Source organism: Salarias fasciatus, chromosome 8 (genome assembly GCF_902148845.1).
Source record: "Salarias fasciatus chromosome 8, fSalaFa1.1, whole genome shotgun sequence".
Taxonomy (NCBI): domain Eukaryota; kingdom Metazoa; phylum Chordata; class Actinopteri; order Blenniiformes; family Blenniidae; genus Salarias; species Salarias fasciatus.
Genome location: NC_043752.1, coordinates 13,497,618 through 13,514,683, shown reverse-complemented (window position 1 = coordinate 13,514,683; position 17,066 = coordinate 13,497,618). Strand labels below are relative to the sequence as shown.

Genomic DNA, 17,066 nt, shown 5'->3' with positions numbered 1-17,066 from the left:
AGCCGTGCGGAAACTTCCAGTGTACACCAATCAAAATGCAGATTGTCTGCGCAGCATGGTGTCCACCCAGGAGAATTACTGCTGAATACTAAGCAGGAGCGAGCTCTCAGTTCTGACTGCTGTTTATGCTTTTGAGGCAGGAAGAGGGAGGCGAAATTAGAGGGAGAAACGGCAGCGCTTAATTCATTTTCTTGTCTGAATGTAGGTTAAATTACCTTTAAATCCCACGCAGAATTGCGCGTTGCAGGTAAATGAGTCACCTGGCAGCTGATAAGTAGCGGCAGAGACGGGCCGGGAATCGAGGACAAGGTGCCTTTTTTTTTTTTTTGCTGAGAGAAAGAGACGTTTCGCTAATAATAGAGGAAGTGGTCGTGTGGGACCTCTCTGCCCCGCGATTTATGTCAGATAATAATTGGTTTACCTGATACGACGCCCCGTGTTTGGTCTTTGATGGGGCAGAGGTAAAACAAATTACCGCCGGGTTGACCTTTGACAGCGCTGCGTTGACCCCCCTCGGCTGTCTTGACGGGAGCAGCGACGCACCTCAGAGCTGAAGGTATTAACAAAACCATCCTCAACAACATCCACCAATCAGAGCGCGGCCTGCATGGAGCCCGACAGATGAAACCGAGGACAATAAAAAGTGCCAAAAGAGCACTTTCTTCTCCTTTGCGAAACTTATTGTGTGAGTGAATAGTAAGAAGGGGGCGAGTGAATTAGCATTTCTGTCAACTCAGGCGTTCGTCCTCTGGATTATGACGGCGGGACCGTAAATGATTTTTACCGAGTAAATTAAGACTGGAACCGTAAAAGTCGAAGGGGGCGTAAAAAAGGATCTGCCTGAGTTAGAGCGTCGACTGCTGGGTGCCATTCAGAGCAACTTTGAATGGATGCAACAGGAGCCTCCTGATTGTCAACATACAATAAACACAAGCAAGTCATTGAGAGGCGCTTTGAAGTTATTGTACGTGCATTACGGTTGTGCACGACGGCGGCGGCGGCGGCTTGCTGCGTCTTGTTTGCGCGGGGCTCATTCTCTCCCCCCCGCAAACAGGTTGTTCACACGTCTGAAAGGGGCTCTGTTTGTGCTGTAGCAGGCCTTAAAGCCCGTTTCATGTCTTTGTTTATCCGAGAAGAGTTCTCAACTCTGGAGATTTGTTTGTCCTTCCTGGGCTCAGACTCTCCGCAGTCGCAGATTTAGGGGAACTCTTCTTCTTCTTTTTTTTTTTTTTTTTTTTTCTTCTTCGCCATTCTCCGCGAAGCGTTCATTCATGTGATGAAAGGGATCGGGAGCTTTTCGAGGGCCCCGCATGACGTCCACGCTATCCATTTTTCTGTAGATCAAAACTAGATATACTCTCAATTTGAATTTGAATCCAAGGGAATTGGCTGCGGCCTGCGAGGCACGGAGCACTGTCTCCACGCTCGATATTATAACACAATTTGTATGTTAAAAAGGGTAGACCTTGTTTGGATGTGTTTCTAAGTGTGTGTGTGTGTGTGTGGGTATCGACTGGCAGAGGATGTGTCGCTGACAGGACAGCCTCTCTGGCCATTGTGTCAGGGAGGCGAGGCCGCTTTGCTTTCTATCCATTATTGACTAATCTCATTAGCCGAGGATCCTAATGCTGAATGAGCCGCAGAAACTGACTTCTCTTCCCCCCCTCCCTCCTCCCTCGCGCCCAGACGCACCAGTCACGTGCACACACAAACACACTCGCATGCAGACGCACTCACACTAGCTTATATATTGAGAAGAGGAGTCACTTGTAATTATAGACAGCAGTTTGGAAAGAATTTTTTTTTTTTTATTGGCCTTAATTAATCATTTTAATTAAGTGACTGTCTGTCTGTGCTTTCTACTGGATTAGCTCATTCTGTGTTCAGCACTTTTTCCGCCGGTGTCCCGACGTGTGTGCCTGCGCCGCCCTCGCCTTTGTCCCATGGTTACTTGGCTCTGTGTGTCTCACCTGTGTGTGTGTGTGTGTGTGTGTGTGTGTGTGTGTGCGTAAAAAGAAAAACATCTGCTTTGCATATCAGCTCGCGGCCAACAGCATAAACTTCGCAGAAAGGGAGATGCAAAGTGTCGATGTAATTTGCACACGGCCTTGATAATGGTCGACGATCACGCTCGAGTTGTCTGCGTGTTTTTTTTTTTTGCTGCCGGCCAGGTGACCGGGGCCACACACACACACACACACACACACACACACACACACACACCTCTGCAGTGAGGGAGCAGACCACTGCAGAGAGAGATTCATGACCCAGCCAGTCTGTAATTGCTGATGGTTCAGCAGTTTTCAGTGGCTGAAACAGGAGGATACTGAATTTCTCTGCTTTTTTCCCCCCATTTCTCGCAGCGTTCATTTCCTCCTCCTTTTTGATCCGGTGTGCATCTTTCTTTCTCCCCCTTCGTCGCGTCGCCGCCTCTCATACCTGCGCTCTATATCTCTCTGTGTGTTTGTCTTCAGGTGTGTGTGTGTGTGTGTGTGTGTGCATGCGTGTGTGTGTATACTCTCCTAGAAATGCTACTGCAGGCAGCTTTGTTTATGTTCACCTGTCAAACTACCTCAACTTCTCTGATGGATGATGCGGAGCTCTGTTGTTTGCCAGCAGCCAGAGATGGGTTGTAGCTAAATTACAGCCGTGAACAATATGCCTGTCTTGGAAAGAAAAAGTGAACGGGTGGGATGATTAGTCAGTCAAGCAAAAATGTATTAAGTGTTAAACATTTGTTTGTGTTTCTGTGCTCTAATTTACGGTCGGCTGATTCAATTAAGCTGCAAACGAAGCCTAAAAGCTTAATAAACACAGCGGAGTAATTATTTATTAGCCATTAGCTGAACCTAAAATGTGAAAACTGTCAATTTATATAAGAACACAGCATAAACAAAACCCCTCTGTAGCGCTGTCTTTCCTTGCTTCTGAAGAGTTTGGAAGCTTTAAATGCTCCCTGCAAAACACAGTCGTATAAATAGTTTATTCCTCTCATTACCAAGTTTATTTGCAGCAGTGTTTTTCATTAGCATGCGTAAAAGAGATTATTTGTGTACTTTTATGTAATGCTTGTTGGTGTGTGTGTGAGGAAGTATTTGTGAAAAAGATGGGCTGTTATCGCTTCATATGACAGCATAAGTCTCAGATTGCATAACGCCTGCAAACTGCCACCTCTGTCCCGGCATTCAATATTCATCCGATGCTATATATAGCCCGCTGTAAGATTATATAAAATATGACATACTCTTCTACAAACATGTGATCCGCGTGGCTGGGACTGCTTGTGATGCTCTGTGGCTTGCCTTCAGTGTTTCTTGTGCAGCTGTGACCTCGCGGAGAAAGGGCCGCGCACCAGTGTGGCTGAAATAATACGTCCTGAATGGAATAATTCAAGATGCGGCGATAAACAAGAAAAGATGTGCACAAAAAAAAAAAAAAGAAAGAAAGAAAGAAATGTCCCCAGTGTTTGATTGAGGACTCCACTAAGTCTACAGCAGCCCCTCCTCCCTTGGTAGGATCTCCTTTTTCTCCCCTGACACACTGGCGGTCCTTGCAGCTGCACGTGAGATGAGAGGCTTCCCTATTCATTTACACAAAGGCAATCAAAACATGGCAGCCAGCAATATCTGGCAAATTAGCGCAGCGCAAAGTGGCACGGTTTTGGAAGGAGGAAGGGGCCGAGGCGGGGCGGAGGAGGCGGAGGTCTGCATGTTGCATGGGATTCATCACATGCTCGTGTGTGTGTGTGTCCCCCCCCCCCCCCACGGCTCCATAAGGAAGATTTGTGACACAGATTTACTGCTGCCTGTGCTGCCTCACCTCTAAATCAGCCCTCCTCCCACACAGGAGGACCCCCGACTCCCACTTTTAACATGCAGACACACTCCGCCTGGTCATGGGCAGGGAGGGTGGGGGTGGAGGGGAGGGGGTTGTGCGGGACAGGCGTTGGCGGAGGGGGTGAAAGGGGGAAGGGGAGGTGAGGGAGGTCGAACGGCCGCAGTCAAAAGCCTCCTCCGCGGATCAAGCGTCTGCCTGTCTGGTAATGTGTTGTCATTGACCAATTAGGAAATCCAGATCAAACAGGCGCGGGGAACGGCCTCTCGCTGCCCCTCTACGAGCACTCTGCTCTTTTTAATTGAGCACATTTGTGGAATGAGAGGCTTCTCCCTGGAGGGGCCGATGGCTGCAGATACTAGCAAAGCTGTTAACATGAAATCAGTCCACTCAGCAAGGTTATCAAACGATATGAGGACATAAAAAAACTATATCGTTTAATGATCAATGCCACTCAGATGATGCACGCCTGTGAAGTGAAGAAACACTTGAATTTTCTCAGTTATGATGAAAAAAGCTCAGAAAAGTCTTTGTGTGTAGTACTGAAAGGATTTTGATTCTTTTTTTCTCTTTTCTCATTCTGATACCTTTCGCCTTTGTGATGATTTGTGAGTGACACATGTAAAAGTATTTTTCAAAAAAGAAATCTCAGTAGATGTCTAGAATCTGAACGCTTTTTTGTAACGTTTTGTTTCTTAGTTTGAAAGTTGCAAAGTTACATTGCAAATCATTGAAATCACAAGAAGCTGCCTCTAATTTCTCAAATGTGTTGTATTTGTCACCTTAAGAGTTAAATGTAATTGAAAAAATGTGATATCTCCCAGTTTCAGGCTGTTTACTGGGCTGCAAACGTTTAATGGGGGCTTTAAAATCCTGTAAACAAGTTGAAATTCCACAAATAGTCCGCTTTGATAGCCACAATGATCATTTTCACATCATTTTCATTCGACCAGCGAAACAAAGCTCAAAGAATTATTGCGTTAATTTCTAAAATGAAGACGTTAGTGGGGTCATTACAGGGTCTGGCAGTTCGCTGGTATGTCTTGGTGGGCCTCTTCGCTGAAACAGAGAAAGCTCATGTTGCGGCTGTCCATCAGTGTCGGGGCAGGTTGAGCTCACGCACTATTTAAAATCGCTCACTCTCCCTGTTCTGCTCCTCCCATTCACTCAAAGTCACAAAAGGCCAGAGGTCACCGGCACAATGGAGACCAGGCAGTCCTCCACCCCCCCCCCCCCCTCCCCCCCCCCCCCCCCCCTCCCCGCCCGAACCGACAACCCCGTCAAACCACACACACGCACAGGCAAACAACCTCGCACAACTGCCCCGGACTTATCGCGGCCGGCCTCACACGGTGTCCACTTTTAAAGCGGCGAGTGCACAAACATGCGCAACCTTGTGTTCTGCTCCCAGCCTTCTTTGAATTCCTTCCCATGTATCTTGCAGCTCGCCTGTCACTCCTCCCCCCAGCCCTATCAGTCTCTCTCTCTCTCTCTCTCTCTCTCTCTCTCTCTCTCTCTCTCTCTCTCTCTCTCTCTCTCTCTCTCTCTCTCTCTCTCTCTCGCTCTCTCTCTCCCTCCCAGACCTCATAATGGCTCCTCCTGGGTAGCGGCTGCGTCTGCGGCTCCCGCTATTTCAAAGTTTTAGCTGGCCGGATTAAGCATGGTATGTGGAAAATGAACAGCCACTCACAGGAGGGACACATGAGCTGAATGCATAATAAACCAGGAGACTGGCAAAGAAAGAAAAAAAAAACATGAGAAAGGGAAGCAGGGGGGGGTGTGTGGAGAAAAAAAAAAACACTCTCAAGTTGTCTGTGGCAGTGTCTGCACCTACACAGCAACAATATCACTCAGTGGAATGGAAATAAAATGCTTCTTTGACTTTTCCTCTGTGCTCAACAATCGAAGGCAATTTTTAAGACAAAGTGTGTGAGCGCGCGGAGATGGCTTTCTTTGTCAGACGCCGAGTGTAAATTCGCCTCGTATCACAGCGGTAGCTGCAGGTTTACTCTTTGGCTCGATGGTTTCATCACCATCACCACCACCATCATCATCATCATCATCATCATCATCATCATCACATGCCTCCGAAATTCCTGGAGGACTGCGGAGGAGAACGGCGAGGCTAGCCGTTAGCCTGACGCCGCCGCTCTGTTTTCGGCGTGGCTCGCACAGTCATGTGCCTCATCTGCGCTGCCTCCGGGGCCCCAGGGGAGTCGAACCCCCTCCTCCGCTATTAGCGCCAGGGTGGAGGGAAATTAAAAGGGGTTTGCTGTTCGCGAGGAGGCGATGGAGGGCAAACGACAGGAGGAGGCGCGGCCGCGGCGCTCCTCGTGTTCTGGACGGGTTCGGCCGCTCGCACTGGAGAATGGGTGGAAACGGTGGTGGTGGTGGTGGTGGTGGGGGGGCTCGGTGAATGAAGAGGGACATGCCACCATATGCCTTTGTCCCTTCCGTCCGCCGAGACTTGGTGAAACGTTACACTTGGTTAGAGAGGAGATATTGCTCGGGCCCATCTATGATCCCAACCCTCTGTTTTTCCTCCTTTTGGTTCTACCGGGTGGTGGTGGTGGTGTTGGTGAGGGGGGGGGGGGGCTCTGTTCTACCACCCCACCCCTCCTGCCTCCTCCACCACCATGCTCCCTTTGCTTTTCTAATCAAGCTGCAGATGTGCCTGATGGCTGAACAATCTCTGTGTACTGAACGTGGGGCTCCCGCAGGAATCCAGGAGGCTTGCTTATGTGAGCTGTCATGAAAAAAAAAAAAGAAAGAAAGAAAGAAAAAAAAGTGAGAGGGCAAAAAAAGGGAGGGAGAGAGTGAATGTGAGTCTGCCTGCGAGAGAGGAAGGGGGTGGAGTGGAGGGAGTGGAGTGGAGTGAGTTAGAGAGGGAGAATGGGAGATGGAGAAAGACAGAGGGAAAGAGGGAGAGATCAGTGAACAGCGACCAACACAGCAGGGCTCCTTTGGATTGTGTGTGTGTGTATGTGTGTGTGTGTGTGTGTGTGTGTGTGTGTGTGTCAAAGTGGCACAACTGCGAGCCCGCCCTCGCTCACGGTTGCCTCTGGAGCTGCAGACCAAACCACATTAAATAAAAGAAATCCATTCCCAAGCCTGTTAAGGAGCCATGTGGGGAGGTGTGAGAGTGTGCGTGCACTCGAGTGGCTGTGTGTCCATATGTGCGTGCAGCAGAGAAATGGGGGAAGGGAGGAGGCGGGAGGAGTAGGTGCTGGAGAAGGGCTGAGGGGAGGGGAGGCAGAGCAGGGAGGTGGGACAGGCAGGAGGCAGCTCATATTATCCTCTGTGCCAGCTCTGGATGGAGCCTGCCGGGGATTATGGCACATTCTGTAAAGCAACAATGGAAGCGGCACCGTTTCGTACACATTTCCATCCTCTCTGCTTTTTCCTCCGTCGAACAAACACAGCTTTGTCCTCCCCTGCCTGCCTGCCTGCCTGCCTGGCCACTTACCAGGCGGAGAACCAGGCAGACACCTGGAGTCCTGGAGGTGCCCTCTCCAAACTAAACACCCCTCCCTCAGCGCGAGAAAACAGCGTCTCCACAATGTTGAGATAATTAAAGGGGAGCTTTCACGCCGGCCTCAGCCGACAGTCGGAAGAAAACAAGACATATCTCGGAATCAAAGCTCATTAAAATCATGAGGGTGAAGAGATGCTTCCTCCCCCCTCCTCCTCCTCCTCCTCCTCCTTCTTCCCTCCTCCCTCCTCCCTCATCTTTTTCACCCTTAAGCAAGTGCTGCAAACAGCAGAGCCCTAGTCAATGATGGCGCAGATTAGTCCTTTATTGCCTAATTCACCTACAATGGATGACTAACAGGGACACGATCACCTTGAGCGCTACCTCTTGACATGTCCCTATAAGACGCCACGGCGGCGCTGATTTCTCCACTCGGGCCGCCTTGTTCGCGTTTAATGGTGTCAGCAGCGCTTAGCTTAGTAGCTTTTCGATTAGCGAGGTGTGTGTAATTGTGTGTGTGTGCGCAGTGTCGGTCGTGGGGGGTGTTTCACACTGCTTTGCGAAGGTGTAACACCCTGCCTGTAGTGTTGTTGTAAAGCACATTAGGACTGACTGAGCGTGTTGTTACGGTATCATGATGCTGGTCCAGCACTCAGGGGAAGGTGAGAAGAAGTGTGTGTGTGTGTTTATGTGTGTGCGTGTGTGTGCATGTGTGATTGGGACAGTGGCCAGCATGGTTTGTTGTCTTTCGTCTGCCGTCGCCCCACTGAAGCTCCTCACCTCGTCAGGTCCCTTGATATTTCAGGACATATGATTATTTGAAATATCCGCGCTTAAAAGTCTAACGTGTTTGGTTAAACAGAGCAGGCATGTTAAACTCTCAAGTCTTATATTCATTGATGTAAATAAATGTATTATACACTTATTTGGTACACGTCATGTTACCGTTACTTTAAAAAGTATTCAAAAGTATGTAAATGATCTTGTCGAACTGTCTTGAAGTCTCATTCCTAGTCTATATCTTGCTTTGGCAAGCACAAAGTTATCAAGCCCAGTGGCCAGAAGTACGGAAATAAGGAATGTAACAAACTGGAAATGTCCTTTTTCACGGCTCCGTGCCCGGTCCCACAGTAGCCTGACTGTTTTGGTTCACAAGCCATTTATATGAATAAATTAAATCTGTTTACCACTTCCCTGCGCCTCAACAGCTCAGCTGAGAGACTGTGTAAAGCGGAGAGGGTTTGTGATCCATTTGTTCTGCTGTGATGGTGGGATAAAGCTAATCATTGTCTGCTCCTCTCTCCCCCTCAGACTGTTTTCATCCTGCAGAGCAGAGGCGCGCAACTCATCTACGTTACATTAGCGGGCTGGAAGCCGTCTTTGAAGGCGCGGGGTTGGGTTTTGGGTGTCTTGAAATAATGTTTAGATTCCAAACTGTGACAGTTCAAAAAGCAATCCTGCCGCACTTTACCGGAGATAATGCTCTGCCTTGGTGTCTTCATTCAGCATTGTTTAGTGTCACCGTCTTCCCCGTCCCCGCCGCCGCCGCGCCGCAGTTTTGTCATCAAATTAAATCTGCAGCCCTTTTTCAAGGTACACTTATGTAACATGATCACGTAATGAGACAAACACGGACCCTGCCTGACGGGAGACAATCCTTTTCTCTGCGGGGTGCCGCGTGGAAACAAAGCTTTAAAGTAGTGGTACGGAGAAGGGGGGGGGGGGGGGGGGGGGGGGGGGGGGGCAAGAAAAACATTGTTTTACCCTAGAGGTGGGCTGATAGTACTGTGAAAAGCCCATTTGAAGAGGTAGGCCTCATCTGTCACTGGGCAATGGAGGAGGCAGCCATGCAGAAGCCCCCTGATTATAAAGAGATAATTTCATCCAATCCTCCGGTGGTGCTCCATCGCCTTGCCGCCATACTCCACTGCCTTTCATATTTGTTCCCAGCCTGCATCTCCTCACCCGTTTCGTTTTATTACAGCTCCCACTCAATACATATATTTTAGCTCCCCCTTGAATAGCAGAGGGAAGCGGGGCTCCCTCCTCCCCTCCCGCCCTCCCGCACCCCCCACCCACCCGCCCCCCCCTCCCGCGTGTCTTTTGTTGTGCAGGAATCCACAGCTCTCAACTTGTTGTGTAACGCCTGCCGTGCAATTTGCAGTAAATTAGGCTCAAGTAAGGCGCGTATCTCCGACGACTCCCCCTCCCCCCTCCCTCCAAAAACACACACATGCTTACACACACACACACACACACACACACACAGACACACACTCTAAAAAGCGTCTGAATCAAGGCAAATAAGATCACATAAGGTAGTGGCAGAGAGAAAATAATAATATGATAACATCTGCAGGATGGAGAAGAGCGTGTAAATAGGGGCAGGCTTATAATTGCATCTGTTGTCATATCTCCACAGTATCACGGGTGTAATCTTTAAATTGGCTCTTGTTAGTCATCAAAGATATAACAAAGGACTGGGGTTTAATTAAAACTAGTGAATGTTTAGAAATTAAATCACTCCACATTTCTGTTGAGTCACATTTTCATAATATCATTAAGGAGATAATAAATTCAAATACGAGGGCAAAAAAGCTTCCGAGTAAAATCGTATCAGAAGTTTTGCTAGAAAGTGTGTTCAACTGTGAAAAAAGCAGAGTGGATAAAGAGCAGCCCAGCCGTGTTTTCCCCTCATTTTAACTCGCCGACGGAGGTAAGAAAGATGACATCGGGAGAGAACAAGGGAGAGAGCGAAGGGAAGGGCAGGAGGGAGAAGAGACGGAGGGAGCAGGTCGACTCGCTCATCAATAACCACAAGGTCAGACAGGCAGTGCCGGGCTGAGTGGGGCCTGTTAGGAAGCAGCAGCTGAGGATTTGTAGAGCTTGTAAAGGCTTAAAGCAACACCGCCGCCTCCTTTGTGCCACTAGCCAGGCCTTTGAAGGGCCAGGGAGACACCTGCTGGCGGCTGAGGGGCACGGTGGGCTCGGGCTCCCCTCGCCAAGGATGGGCTCACGATCAGCTGGCACCGAGAGGCTGCAGAGCCCGGTATTATAGCAACAAGCACCTGAGGGATGGATGAAGTTAGTGCATGAACATATGTCGTCACTAAAGAGGCTTTAAATCACCAAAATGCGTGATTCTCTACTCATTAGATTAATATTTTACCTCCTGAAGTCACTTTAAAAGTTGACGCTCCGCCTCAAAAAGGTAGCTTCAGATATCCACGTTTATAAAATCCATGCAAAATAAATATTTATTGAAAATTGCAACAACCTCAAAGGTGATTAACCTGAGAGCCCAGACCTCCCCCGAGCCTGAGAAGCATGTTCGCTATCAGAAATGTCAACAAACAAACACTGTTCCATCTGCAGAGAGAGCCCGAGTGCGAAAATGAAATCCTCGGATGTGTCTTTTTCTTTATGAGCTTTGTAATTTATGGAGAGGAATGTACTTGTGTGCCCTTCTCTCCTCTCAAGTACAGGCATGAGCAGCTCCAATAGGTAGCATAAAAGCTTTTTAGCTGTCTAGTGGAGTAGATTACTGGCCCTGCCGTTAAATCCAGCTCGAGACCCCTAAAGTGAGCATTATCAGTCTGGTGCAGCATGCTGCCTCCTCTCTCTCTCTCTCTCTCTCCCTTCCCTCCCTCGCTCCCTCATCTCTCAGGTACTTTGTGCGGTGAAATTTCTCACTGTGTGATGGTAATGGAGAAAGATGGCGTGTGTGTGTGTGTATGGAGGGAGGGGGGGAGGGGGGGGGGTGTTTGAGTGAGAGATGGTGCACCATCGGATGAGATGTCCCTGCAGTAGCATGAAGGAAATGTTGAGACGGCGGAGGGGGAGGGCGGGCGGGGAGGAGAAAAGATGGGTGAAGATGGACCGGTACACTTTCCACCACCCATATAGGTGCCTATTAATTCACAAACCCATCTACTTCAACCTGCAGGTCACCCTGAGTTATAGTCGGCAGCCGTACGTTTATTTGACGCTGAATGCAACGTTAAATCACACCCCCCCCCCCAGGCAAAACTGATAACCTTTAATGCAGCTTGTAATAATTCATTTCAACTTGTGATAATGCTACATCGCATGTCAGATCACACACACATTATTTGCTTAGCATGGAAAATTATTCTCTCAGACGGAAGGGGAAGAAAAAAAGAAAACAAGAGAAAGAGAGAGAGAAAAAAAAAGGTTTTCCTTAAGCTGCTACTCCAAAATCAATAGTGCGCTGTAAGGGGCTTTGTCAGAGGAACTCTTATGTAGCAGGAGAGCAGGAGGAGGAGGAAGAGGGGGGAATGAAATGTAGAGCAAGTCTGGGCCCACGGTACAGATAATTGTTAACCAAAGATTACATAACGGCTAAATAATGTAAACAGGGAGCGGCGTGCCAAGTTCATGTTCTCACCGTGCAGGATTGAAGGGCTTCGTCCAGTTTTGTGAGGTAATGCTGACAAACGCTGAAGCTGCTCCTGTGTGTGTGTGTGTGTGTGTGTGTGTGTGTGTGTGTGTTCATTTTCACCCGGAGGTGCTTTCAGCGCGGTCAGACATCCTGTCTGAGTCCGGCGTGTCCTTTCCAGAGGTGTACAGCTGTGTTCGGGGCAACCGCCAGGGCTTGTTAAGGGTGTCACAGGAGCTGTGAGGAATGTCATCCTTTGGGCTCTCTAAGGTGCTTGTCACCTGCCAAATCAATATCTCCCTGCTCAGCTCACAGCACACTGTGTACACTCTCACACACACACACACACACACACACACACACACACACACACACACATGCAATATCCTGGTGGTGGTGGTGGTGGGATTGGCAGCTCCTCCTGGACGAGTGGAGCTTTAACACGTGTCTGCGTCTCTGTTGCAGGACTCTCCAGTTTAATGGCTGGCAGGTAGAGGCCAGAGAGGGACAATCAACATGAACTCCATACCGTCGATGGACAGACACATACAGCAGACCAATGATCGTCTGCAGTGTATCAAACAGGTGAGACCACAGCCGGTGACGCTTCTCAACCGTGAAACACGAGCGCCATGTCGAAGTTTTTCCTCTCACACAGAGCAATATGATTTAAATCACCTCGAATAAGTGTTGTTTTTTTAAATTCTATATGATTTATGAGCCTTTTTTTGTTATAAGCCTTTTAAAAATGCACAAATTTGACTTTTCATTGAAGAAATCAGAGAAATCAGACATGATGCTTGTGCTGAATGTTCTCTTATCCCTGTGGATAGATTCAAGAATACCCAAGAGTTTTGGGAGTTGAAAAGTACATTTCTGGGACATGCCATGCTTTTCTTTAAATATATAAGTCAGACATGCAGTATGTTGCAACATGTAATTTGACACAGAGGTGGAAATTAATAGCACATTTGCATAAGTGGTATACTTTGTACCTCCAGCCCTCATAAATCCAGTTTAGATGATATCATTGTTAAGTACAGTTAATAGAAAACACACTCGCCTGTGGGATGAGACGAATATGTGCCCATTTAGGCTAATGACTTTTACAATCTCAGCTAAAGAAGGATGCCTGCTCCATCAGCTCATAGAGATATTATTAGTCGTTGACGGTTTGTAACGGTCACAGGTTGTGAGAAATCTGGATATGTTTGTGTCTTGGGTGGTGAAATGGAAAATTTCCAGGTCTTTTTGGAAAAATCTGTGTGTGCATGTGTGCGTGTGTGTGTGTGTGTGTGTGTGTGTTTGTGTTTGCACAATCACAGTCAGAGGGCTTCTCTGTCTTTTTGTTTGGCCACAGTAAAGAGACTAATCTGCTCTGCGCTATTATCAGGACTCTGGTGTGACTCAGGTTACCGGCTGAGGTCAAAGAGCAGAACCCCCCCCCCTTCCCCCCACCATCACCCTTTCTCCCGTCCACCTCTGCTGACTCCCTACGACTCCTTTTGTTCTCCTGCTCGCTCGCCACCGTTTACCGCTCGGCGGAACCTCCAGCAGAATTAAACAGACATCCTTGAAAAGTGCATCAGGAATCCTCTGGGACGGCGAGCGGGGCTTGTACCTAAACACAAACGTGGACGTGGTAAATTGTTCGGCCCCCGTCGGGGAGCTCGGAGACGAGGCGAGGCGAGGCAGACGGAGCGACGGGGCGAGTGTTTGGGGAGCAAACAGAGGGGAGCCCGCATGTGTGGAGACAGGCTTTGATGCTCTTAAGTAATAAGGTAGCGAGCGGTAAACACCCTCTGTCTCCTGCCTGCTTACCTGCTTCACAGCTGGATCCTAAATAATTCAATCTCCACTCCTTCGCTTGGGAGACAGGTGAACATTGATCCGATTAATTCTCCGTATCGCCGAAAGCTGATGGATTACTCTGTAAAGGAAGTTCATAACAACAAGCGCGATCCGTCCGTATGCTTGCCGGGTTAAACGTGTTAACCCCACAAAGCAAAAATTTAAACAAATACTTCCCGATGTTAGCGCCCGGGGAAGCAGCACATGGGTAAACATGCCAATTAGAGAGATCCATGGCATACAAGGAGGCCTCCAGTCCATCTAATAAATGGTTAAGCGCCGGGTCATTTCAAACCGACCAGTAAGAGCCAGCACCCTGCTAATAGAGGCAGCTTTGTGCCGCAGACAATCAGGGTTTGGAAGGCCCGCATAATAAATACCATTTATGTGCTGCCAATTAGACTAGCAGTGAGCCCATTCAGCCGAGCGTCTATTCTCCTCCCTACACACAAAGATGATCATCAGGGGAGATCAGAACAATTAACTCACTATCTTCTCCCCCTGCTCCCCATTGTCCAATATCCAAGCTATTAAAATAATTAAGGAAATATTGTAAACCAATCCAGCTGTTTGCTTTAATTGAAAGTGTGCACATGCTGAAATTTGGCGTCTCGGCGGCGGCGCGGATGTGGAGAGCGAATATGAATGAAGCCTCTCCCATTGTTTTGTTGTTTTCTGGGAGATGTGACATGTCTGTCTGAATACTCCCAGCCAGTGCAAGCGGACAGGGGAACAAATTGATTTTGTTGCTCAAATGATAAATTACTGCTGAGCGCGATGATAAAGTGGAGGAAATTGGAATCCGTCAACCTGATTGAATCACGGGTTGAAAGTTAAATCAGAAAATCATTACTGTGGTAATTCTTAAATTGCTGCCTTGTTGTGGAATTGCAGTAATATGATTTTTAAACAATAACTCCGCCAAGCACTTGATACACATTGTTATTATCACTGAAGCACAGTGAATCTGACTTTTGTTGGGATTTGTTTTTTTACATAAAACAGTGGTAAATAGGTGGAGGTCATTGTTTTAGACTAAAGCTTTACACATAGCTTTAGTCATAGAATAGACATTTATTCTGGTTTACATTGATACAGAACTGTGTATTTGTACAACAGAATGTGGATTACTCAGCGTGTAAAATAATTCCACGAATATACGGAACAAAAATATTAATATGGACACTGCTGCTGAAAAAAAGTCTAAAAATGTGTATAAATGTGCCAACAAATGGGGAAAGAACAGAAAGTGCCTGTGAAATTTATACAGTAGAGTGTAAGGACTCTTGTTTTCGAAAGCGAAAAAGTAACTTGTTCTGAGAGATTAAATTTAATTACTGTAAACAGCTTTCAGGATACATAGAAACTTAGAAAAAAGAAAAACATTGGATCGGTCTTTATATATGCGCTACATTTGTTTTGTGCAGTTTTAATTAGTCGCAGTACACCATGAACTTTATGCTACAGATACAGAAACAAGTGATGCTGTGATAAGTCTTTCCAGTGGCCCATTTATATATATTTTCCAAGAAAAATCCTTCCCTACATGTTAAAACTAAAGTAAATCAAGCACGTTTACATTTTCTGTGATTCCGAAATGATGCTTTCATTTTAAACAAGGTTGAAACAAAATACAAAAACTAATTCAAACTGAACTTTCCCACCCACTTATAATTAATTCAAAAAAGCTTCTGCTTGGATGACAATCTGCCAACAGTTTCATATCGGATATTAGTTTTATTAGTTTGTCAGGCGGAGAAACTCTGAGGAACTCTAGAACCTTCAGATGCCGCTTACGCCGTGTGGAGGTGGCGCGAAATACCCCCAGATAGCACATCTACAACTTTTAAAAAGTGATTCTACGTAAAAAAAAAAAAAAATTATATATATATCTTCGCTTGTTTAACCTCCAAACACACGAGGATGGTGAAAAAAAGCGATGGATGAAAAAAATGTTATCTGATTTCTTCCCGGCGCAGTTTCTCAGCTGTACTTTGTTTTCCTGGCGCGTCTCCGAATTGCACCGTTGTGAACACTTTAGGGAAGATGGGTTTCCTGATACTGTTGGTATCTATTTCAGAGACAGTATTTTCTCCTCGCCGTGGGGAAGCCGGCGCGCTGTCAGACTCTCCTCCCGGTGATGCATTCGGGGGGCTTCGGCGGAAACTATGAACTGTCCTCGCGCCGCAGGAGCACTTCCTCACACTCTTAAGTGTCAATATTTCAAGACAAACTAGAGGACACCCCTCTCTGCACCGACTGTGCAGCTGTTTCTGTCTGCCGCTGAGTTCTTTCCAGGGTTAATTGTCTCCATTAATTGTTTTTCGGTGCTCTGGGGCGTCAGTGAATGTAGAACAGCTCTGAATGGGAAGAGAGTCTCTCTCTTGCTCGCTGTCACTCTCGGTTTTAGCTGCAGATGTGCAGATCAAGTTGTTTCCAGACGTGACGAGAGAGATGGTATCTGAAGACGGCTGTGTTCTCTGGACGCTGCGAGCCCTGTCCGTCCAGCTTTAACTAAAGTGTAAATGTTGGAGGATGGCTCTCGCCCGGGGGACGGGGACCGGGGAGTTGAGAGGGGGTCTCTTGGCCACTGCTCCGGGTTTGATTGGTGGGTTTTGGCCAGAGAAAGGGGAACATCTGTGGCGTGGCGGTGCCAAGCTCTCCATGTGACAGCCACACTGGTGGGACCAATTGTTCTGAGTGCAAAGAACAGTAATCACTTCAAGCCCAAGTGGTGGCGGTGTATGTTTTTTTTTTTTTTTTTTCCCCCTTCTTCTTCTTCTCTCCCATCTACAGATTCTACCTCCCTCCCCTTTTCCATCCACGGCGCTCTGATTGCATGTGTTGTCTCGCTTCCAGACTCATCTAAATTTAGCATCTGTGGATGTGTGTTTCTCCAGGAGACTTCATCCACATGCCGCGCAGCCCCACCGCGTCTCGTCGTAGCCCGTACCGACTCAGACTGATCGTGCGAGCGGGGAACGGTCTCGGACAGAGTATGAAATAGACACGGCCGCTCGTGTCAAAAAGGCAGCTTTGGAAATTGATATGAAAGCAGCCTCAACAAATCCTGACCTCTGCTGCCCCCTAAAGAGCGAGGGAGGAAAAAAACTGTATCATTGTTGCTTCTTCTTCTTCTTTTTTTTTCTACAACAGTGAAATCAAAGCACACAGACATATTAAGACGGCAGCCATTCACTTTAAGCTGACAAACCACTCTATTTACCTTTGATGCCATGGAGTGGGAGTCCATTTGTTGCTGTTTTGTTCAAGTGCACTACAAAGGCTTGTGTGCATAATCTCTCCAAAGGCAACAGATTACTGCCGAGCGGAGGTGGTGTGTGTGTGTGTGTGTGTGTGTGTGTGTGTGTGTGTGTGTGTGTGTGCGTTTGCGTGCGTCTGCTCTCGTATGTATAAAGTGATTCGTATTGAGGTTTGAAAGCTTTCAGAGGGAAAAGATGACCAGCAGCGAGTCTGACGCGGAGATGCGACGGCGGCGTTTCCTTCTCC

The 17,066-nt window shown here is 47.6% G+C and overlaps 1 protein-coding gene across 2 annotated transcripts in view; it reads left to right on the top strand.

Moving 5' to 3' along the window:
* Positions 1–17,066, top strand: part of LOC115392805 (zinc finger MIZ domain-containing protein 1-like) — a 98,727-nt gene that overhangs the window by 54,699 nt on the left and 26,962 nt on the right. For both annotated transcript variants that reach the window (XM_030097402.1, XM_030097401.1), the window contains exon 3: positions 12,171–12,290. In XM_030097402.1, the coding sequence (XP_029953262.1) occupies positions 12,222–12,290 (69 nt within the window). In that variant the 5' untranslated portion in view covers positions 12,171–12,221. The remainder of the gene's footprint in view (positions 1–12,170; positions 12,291–17,066) is intronic.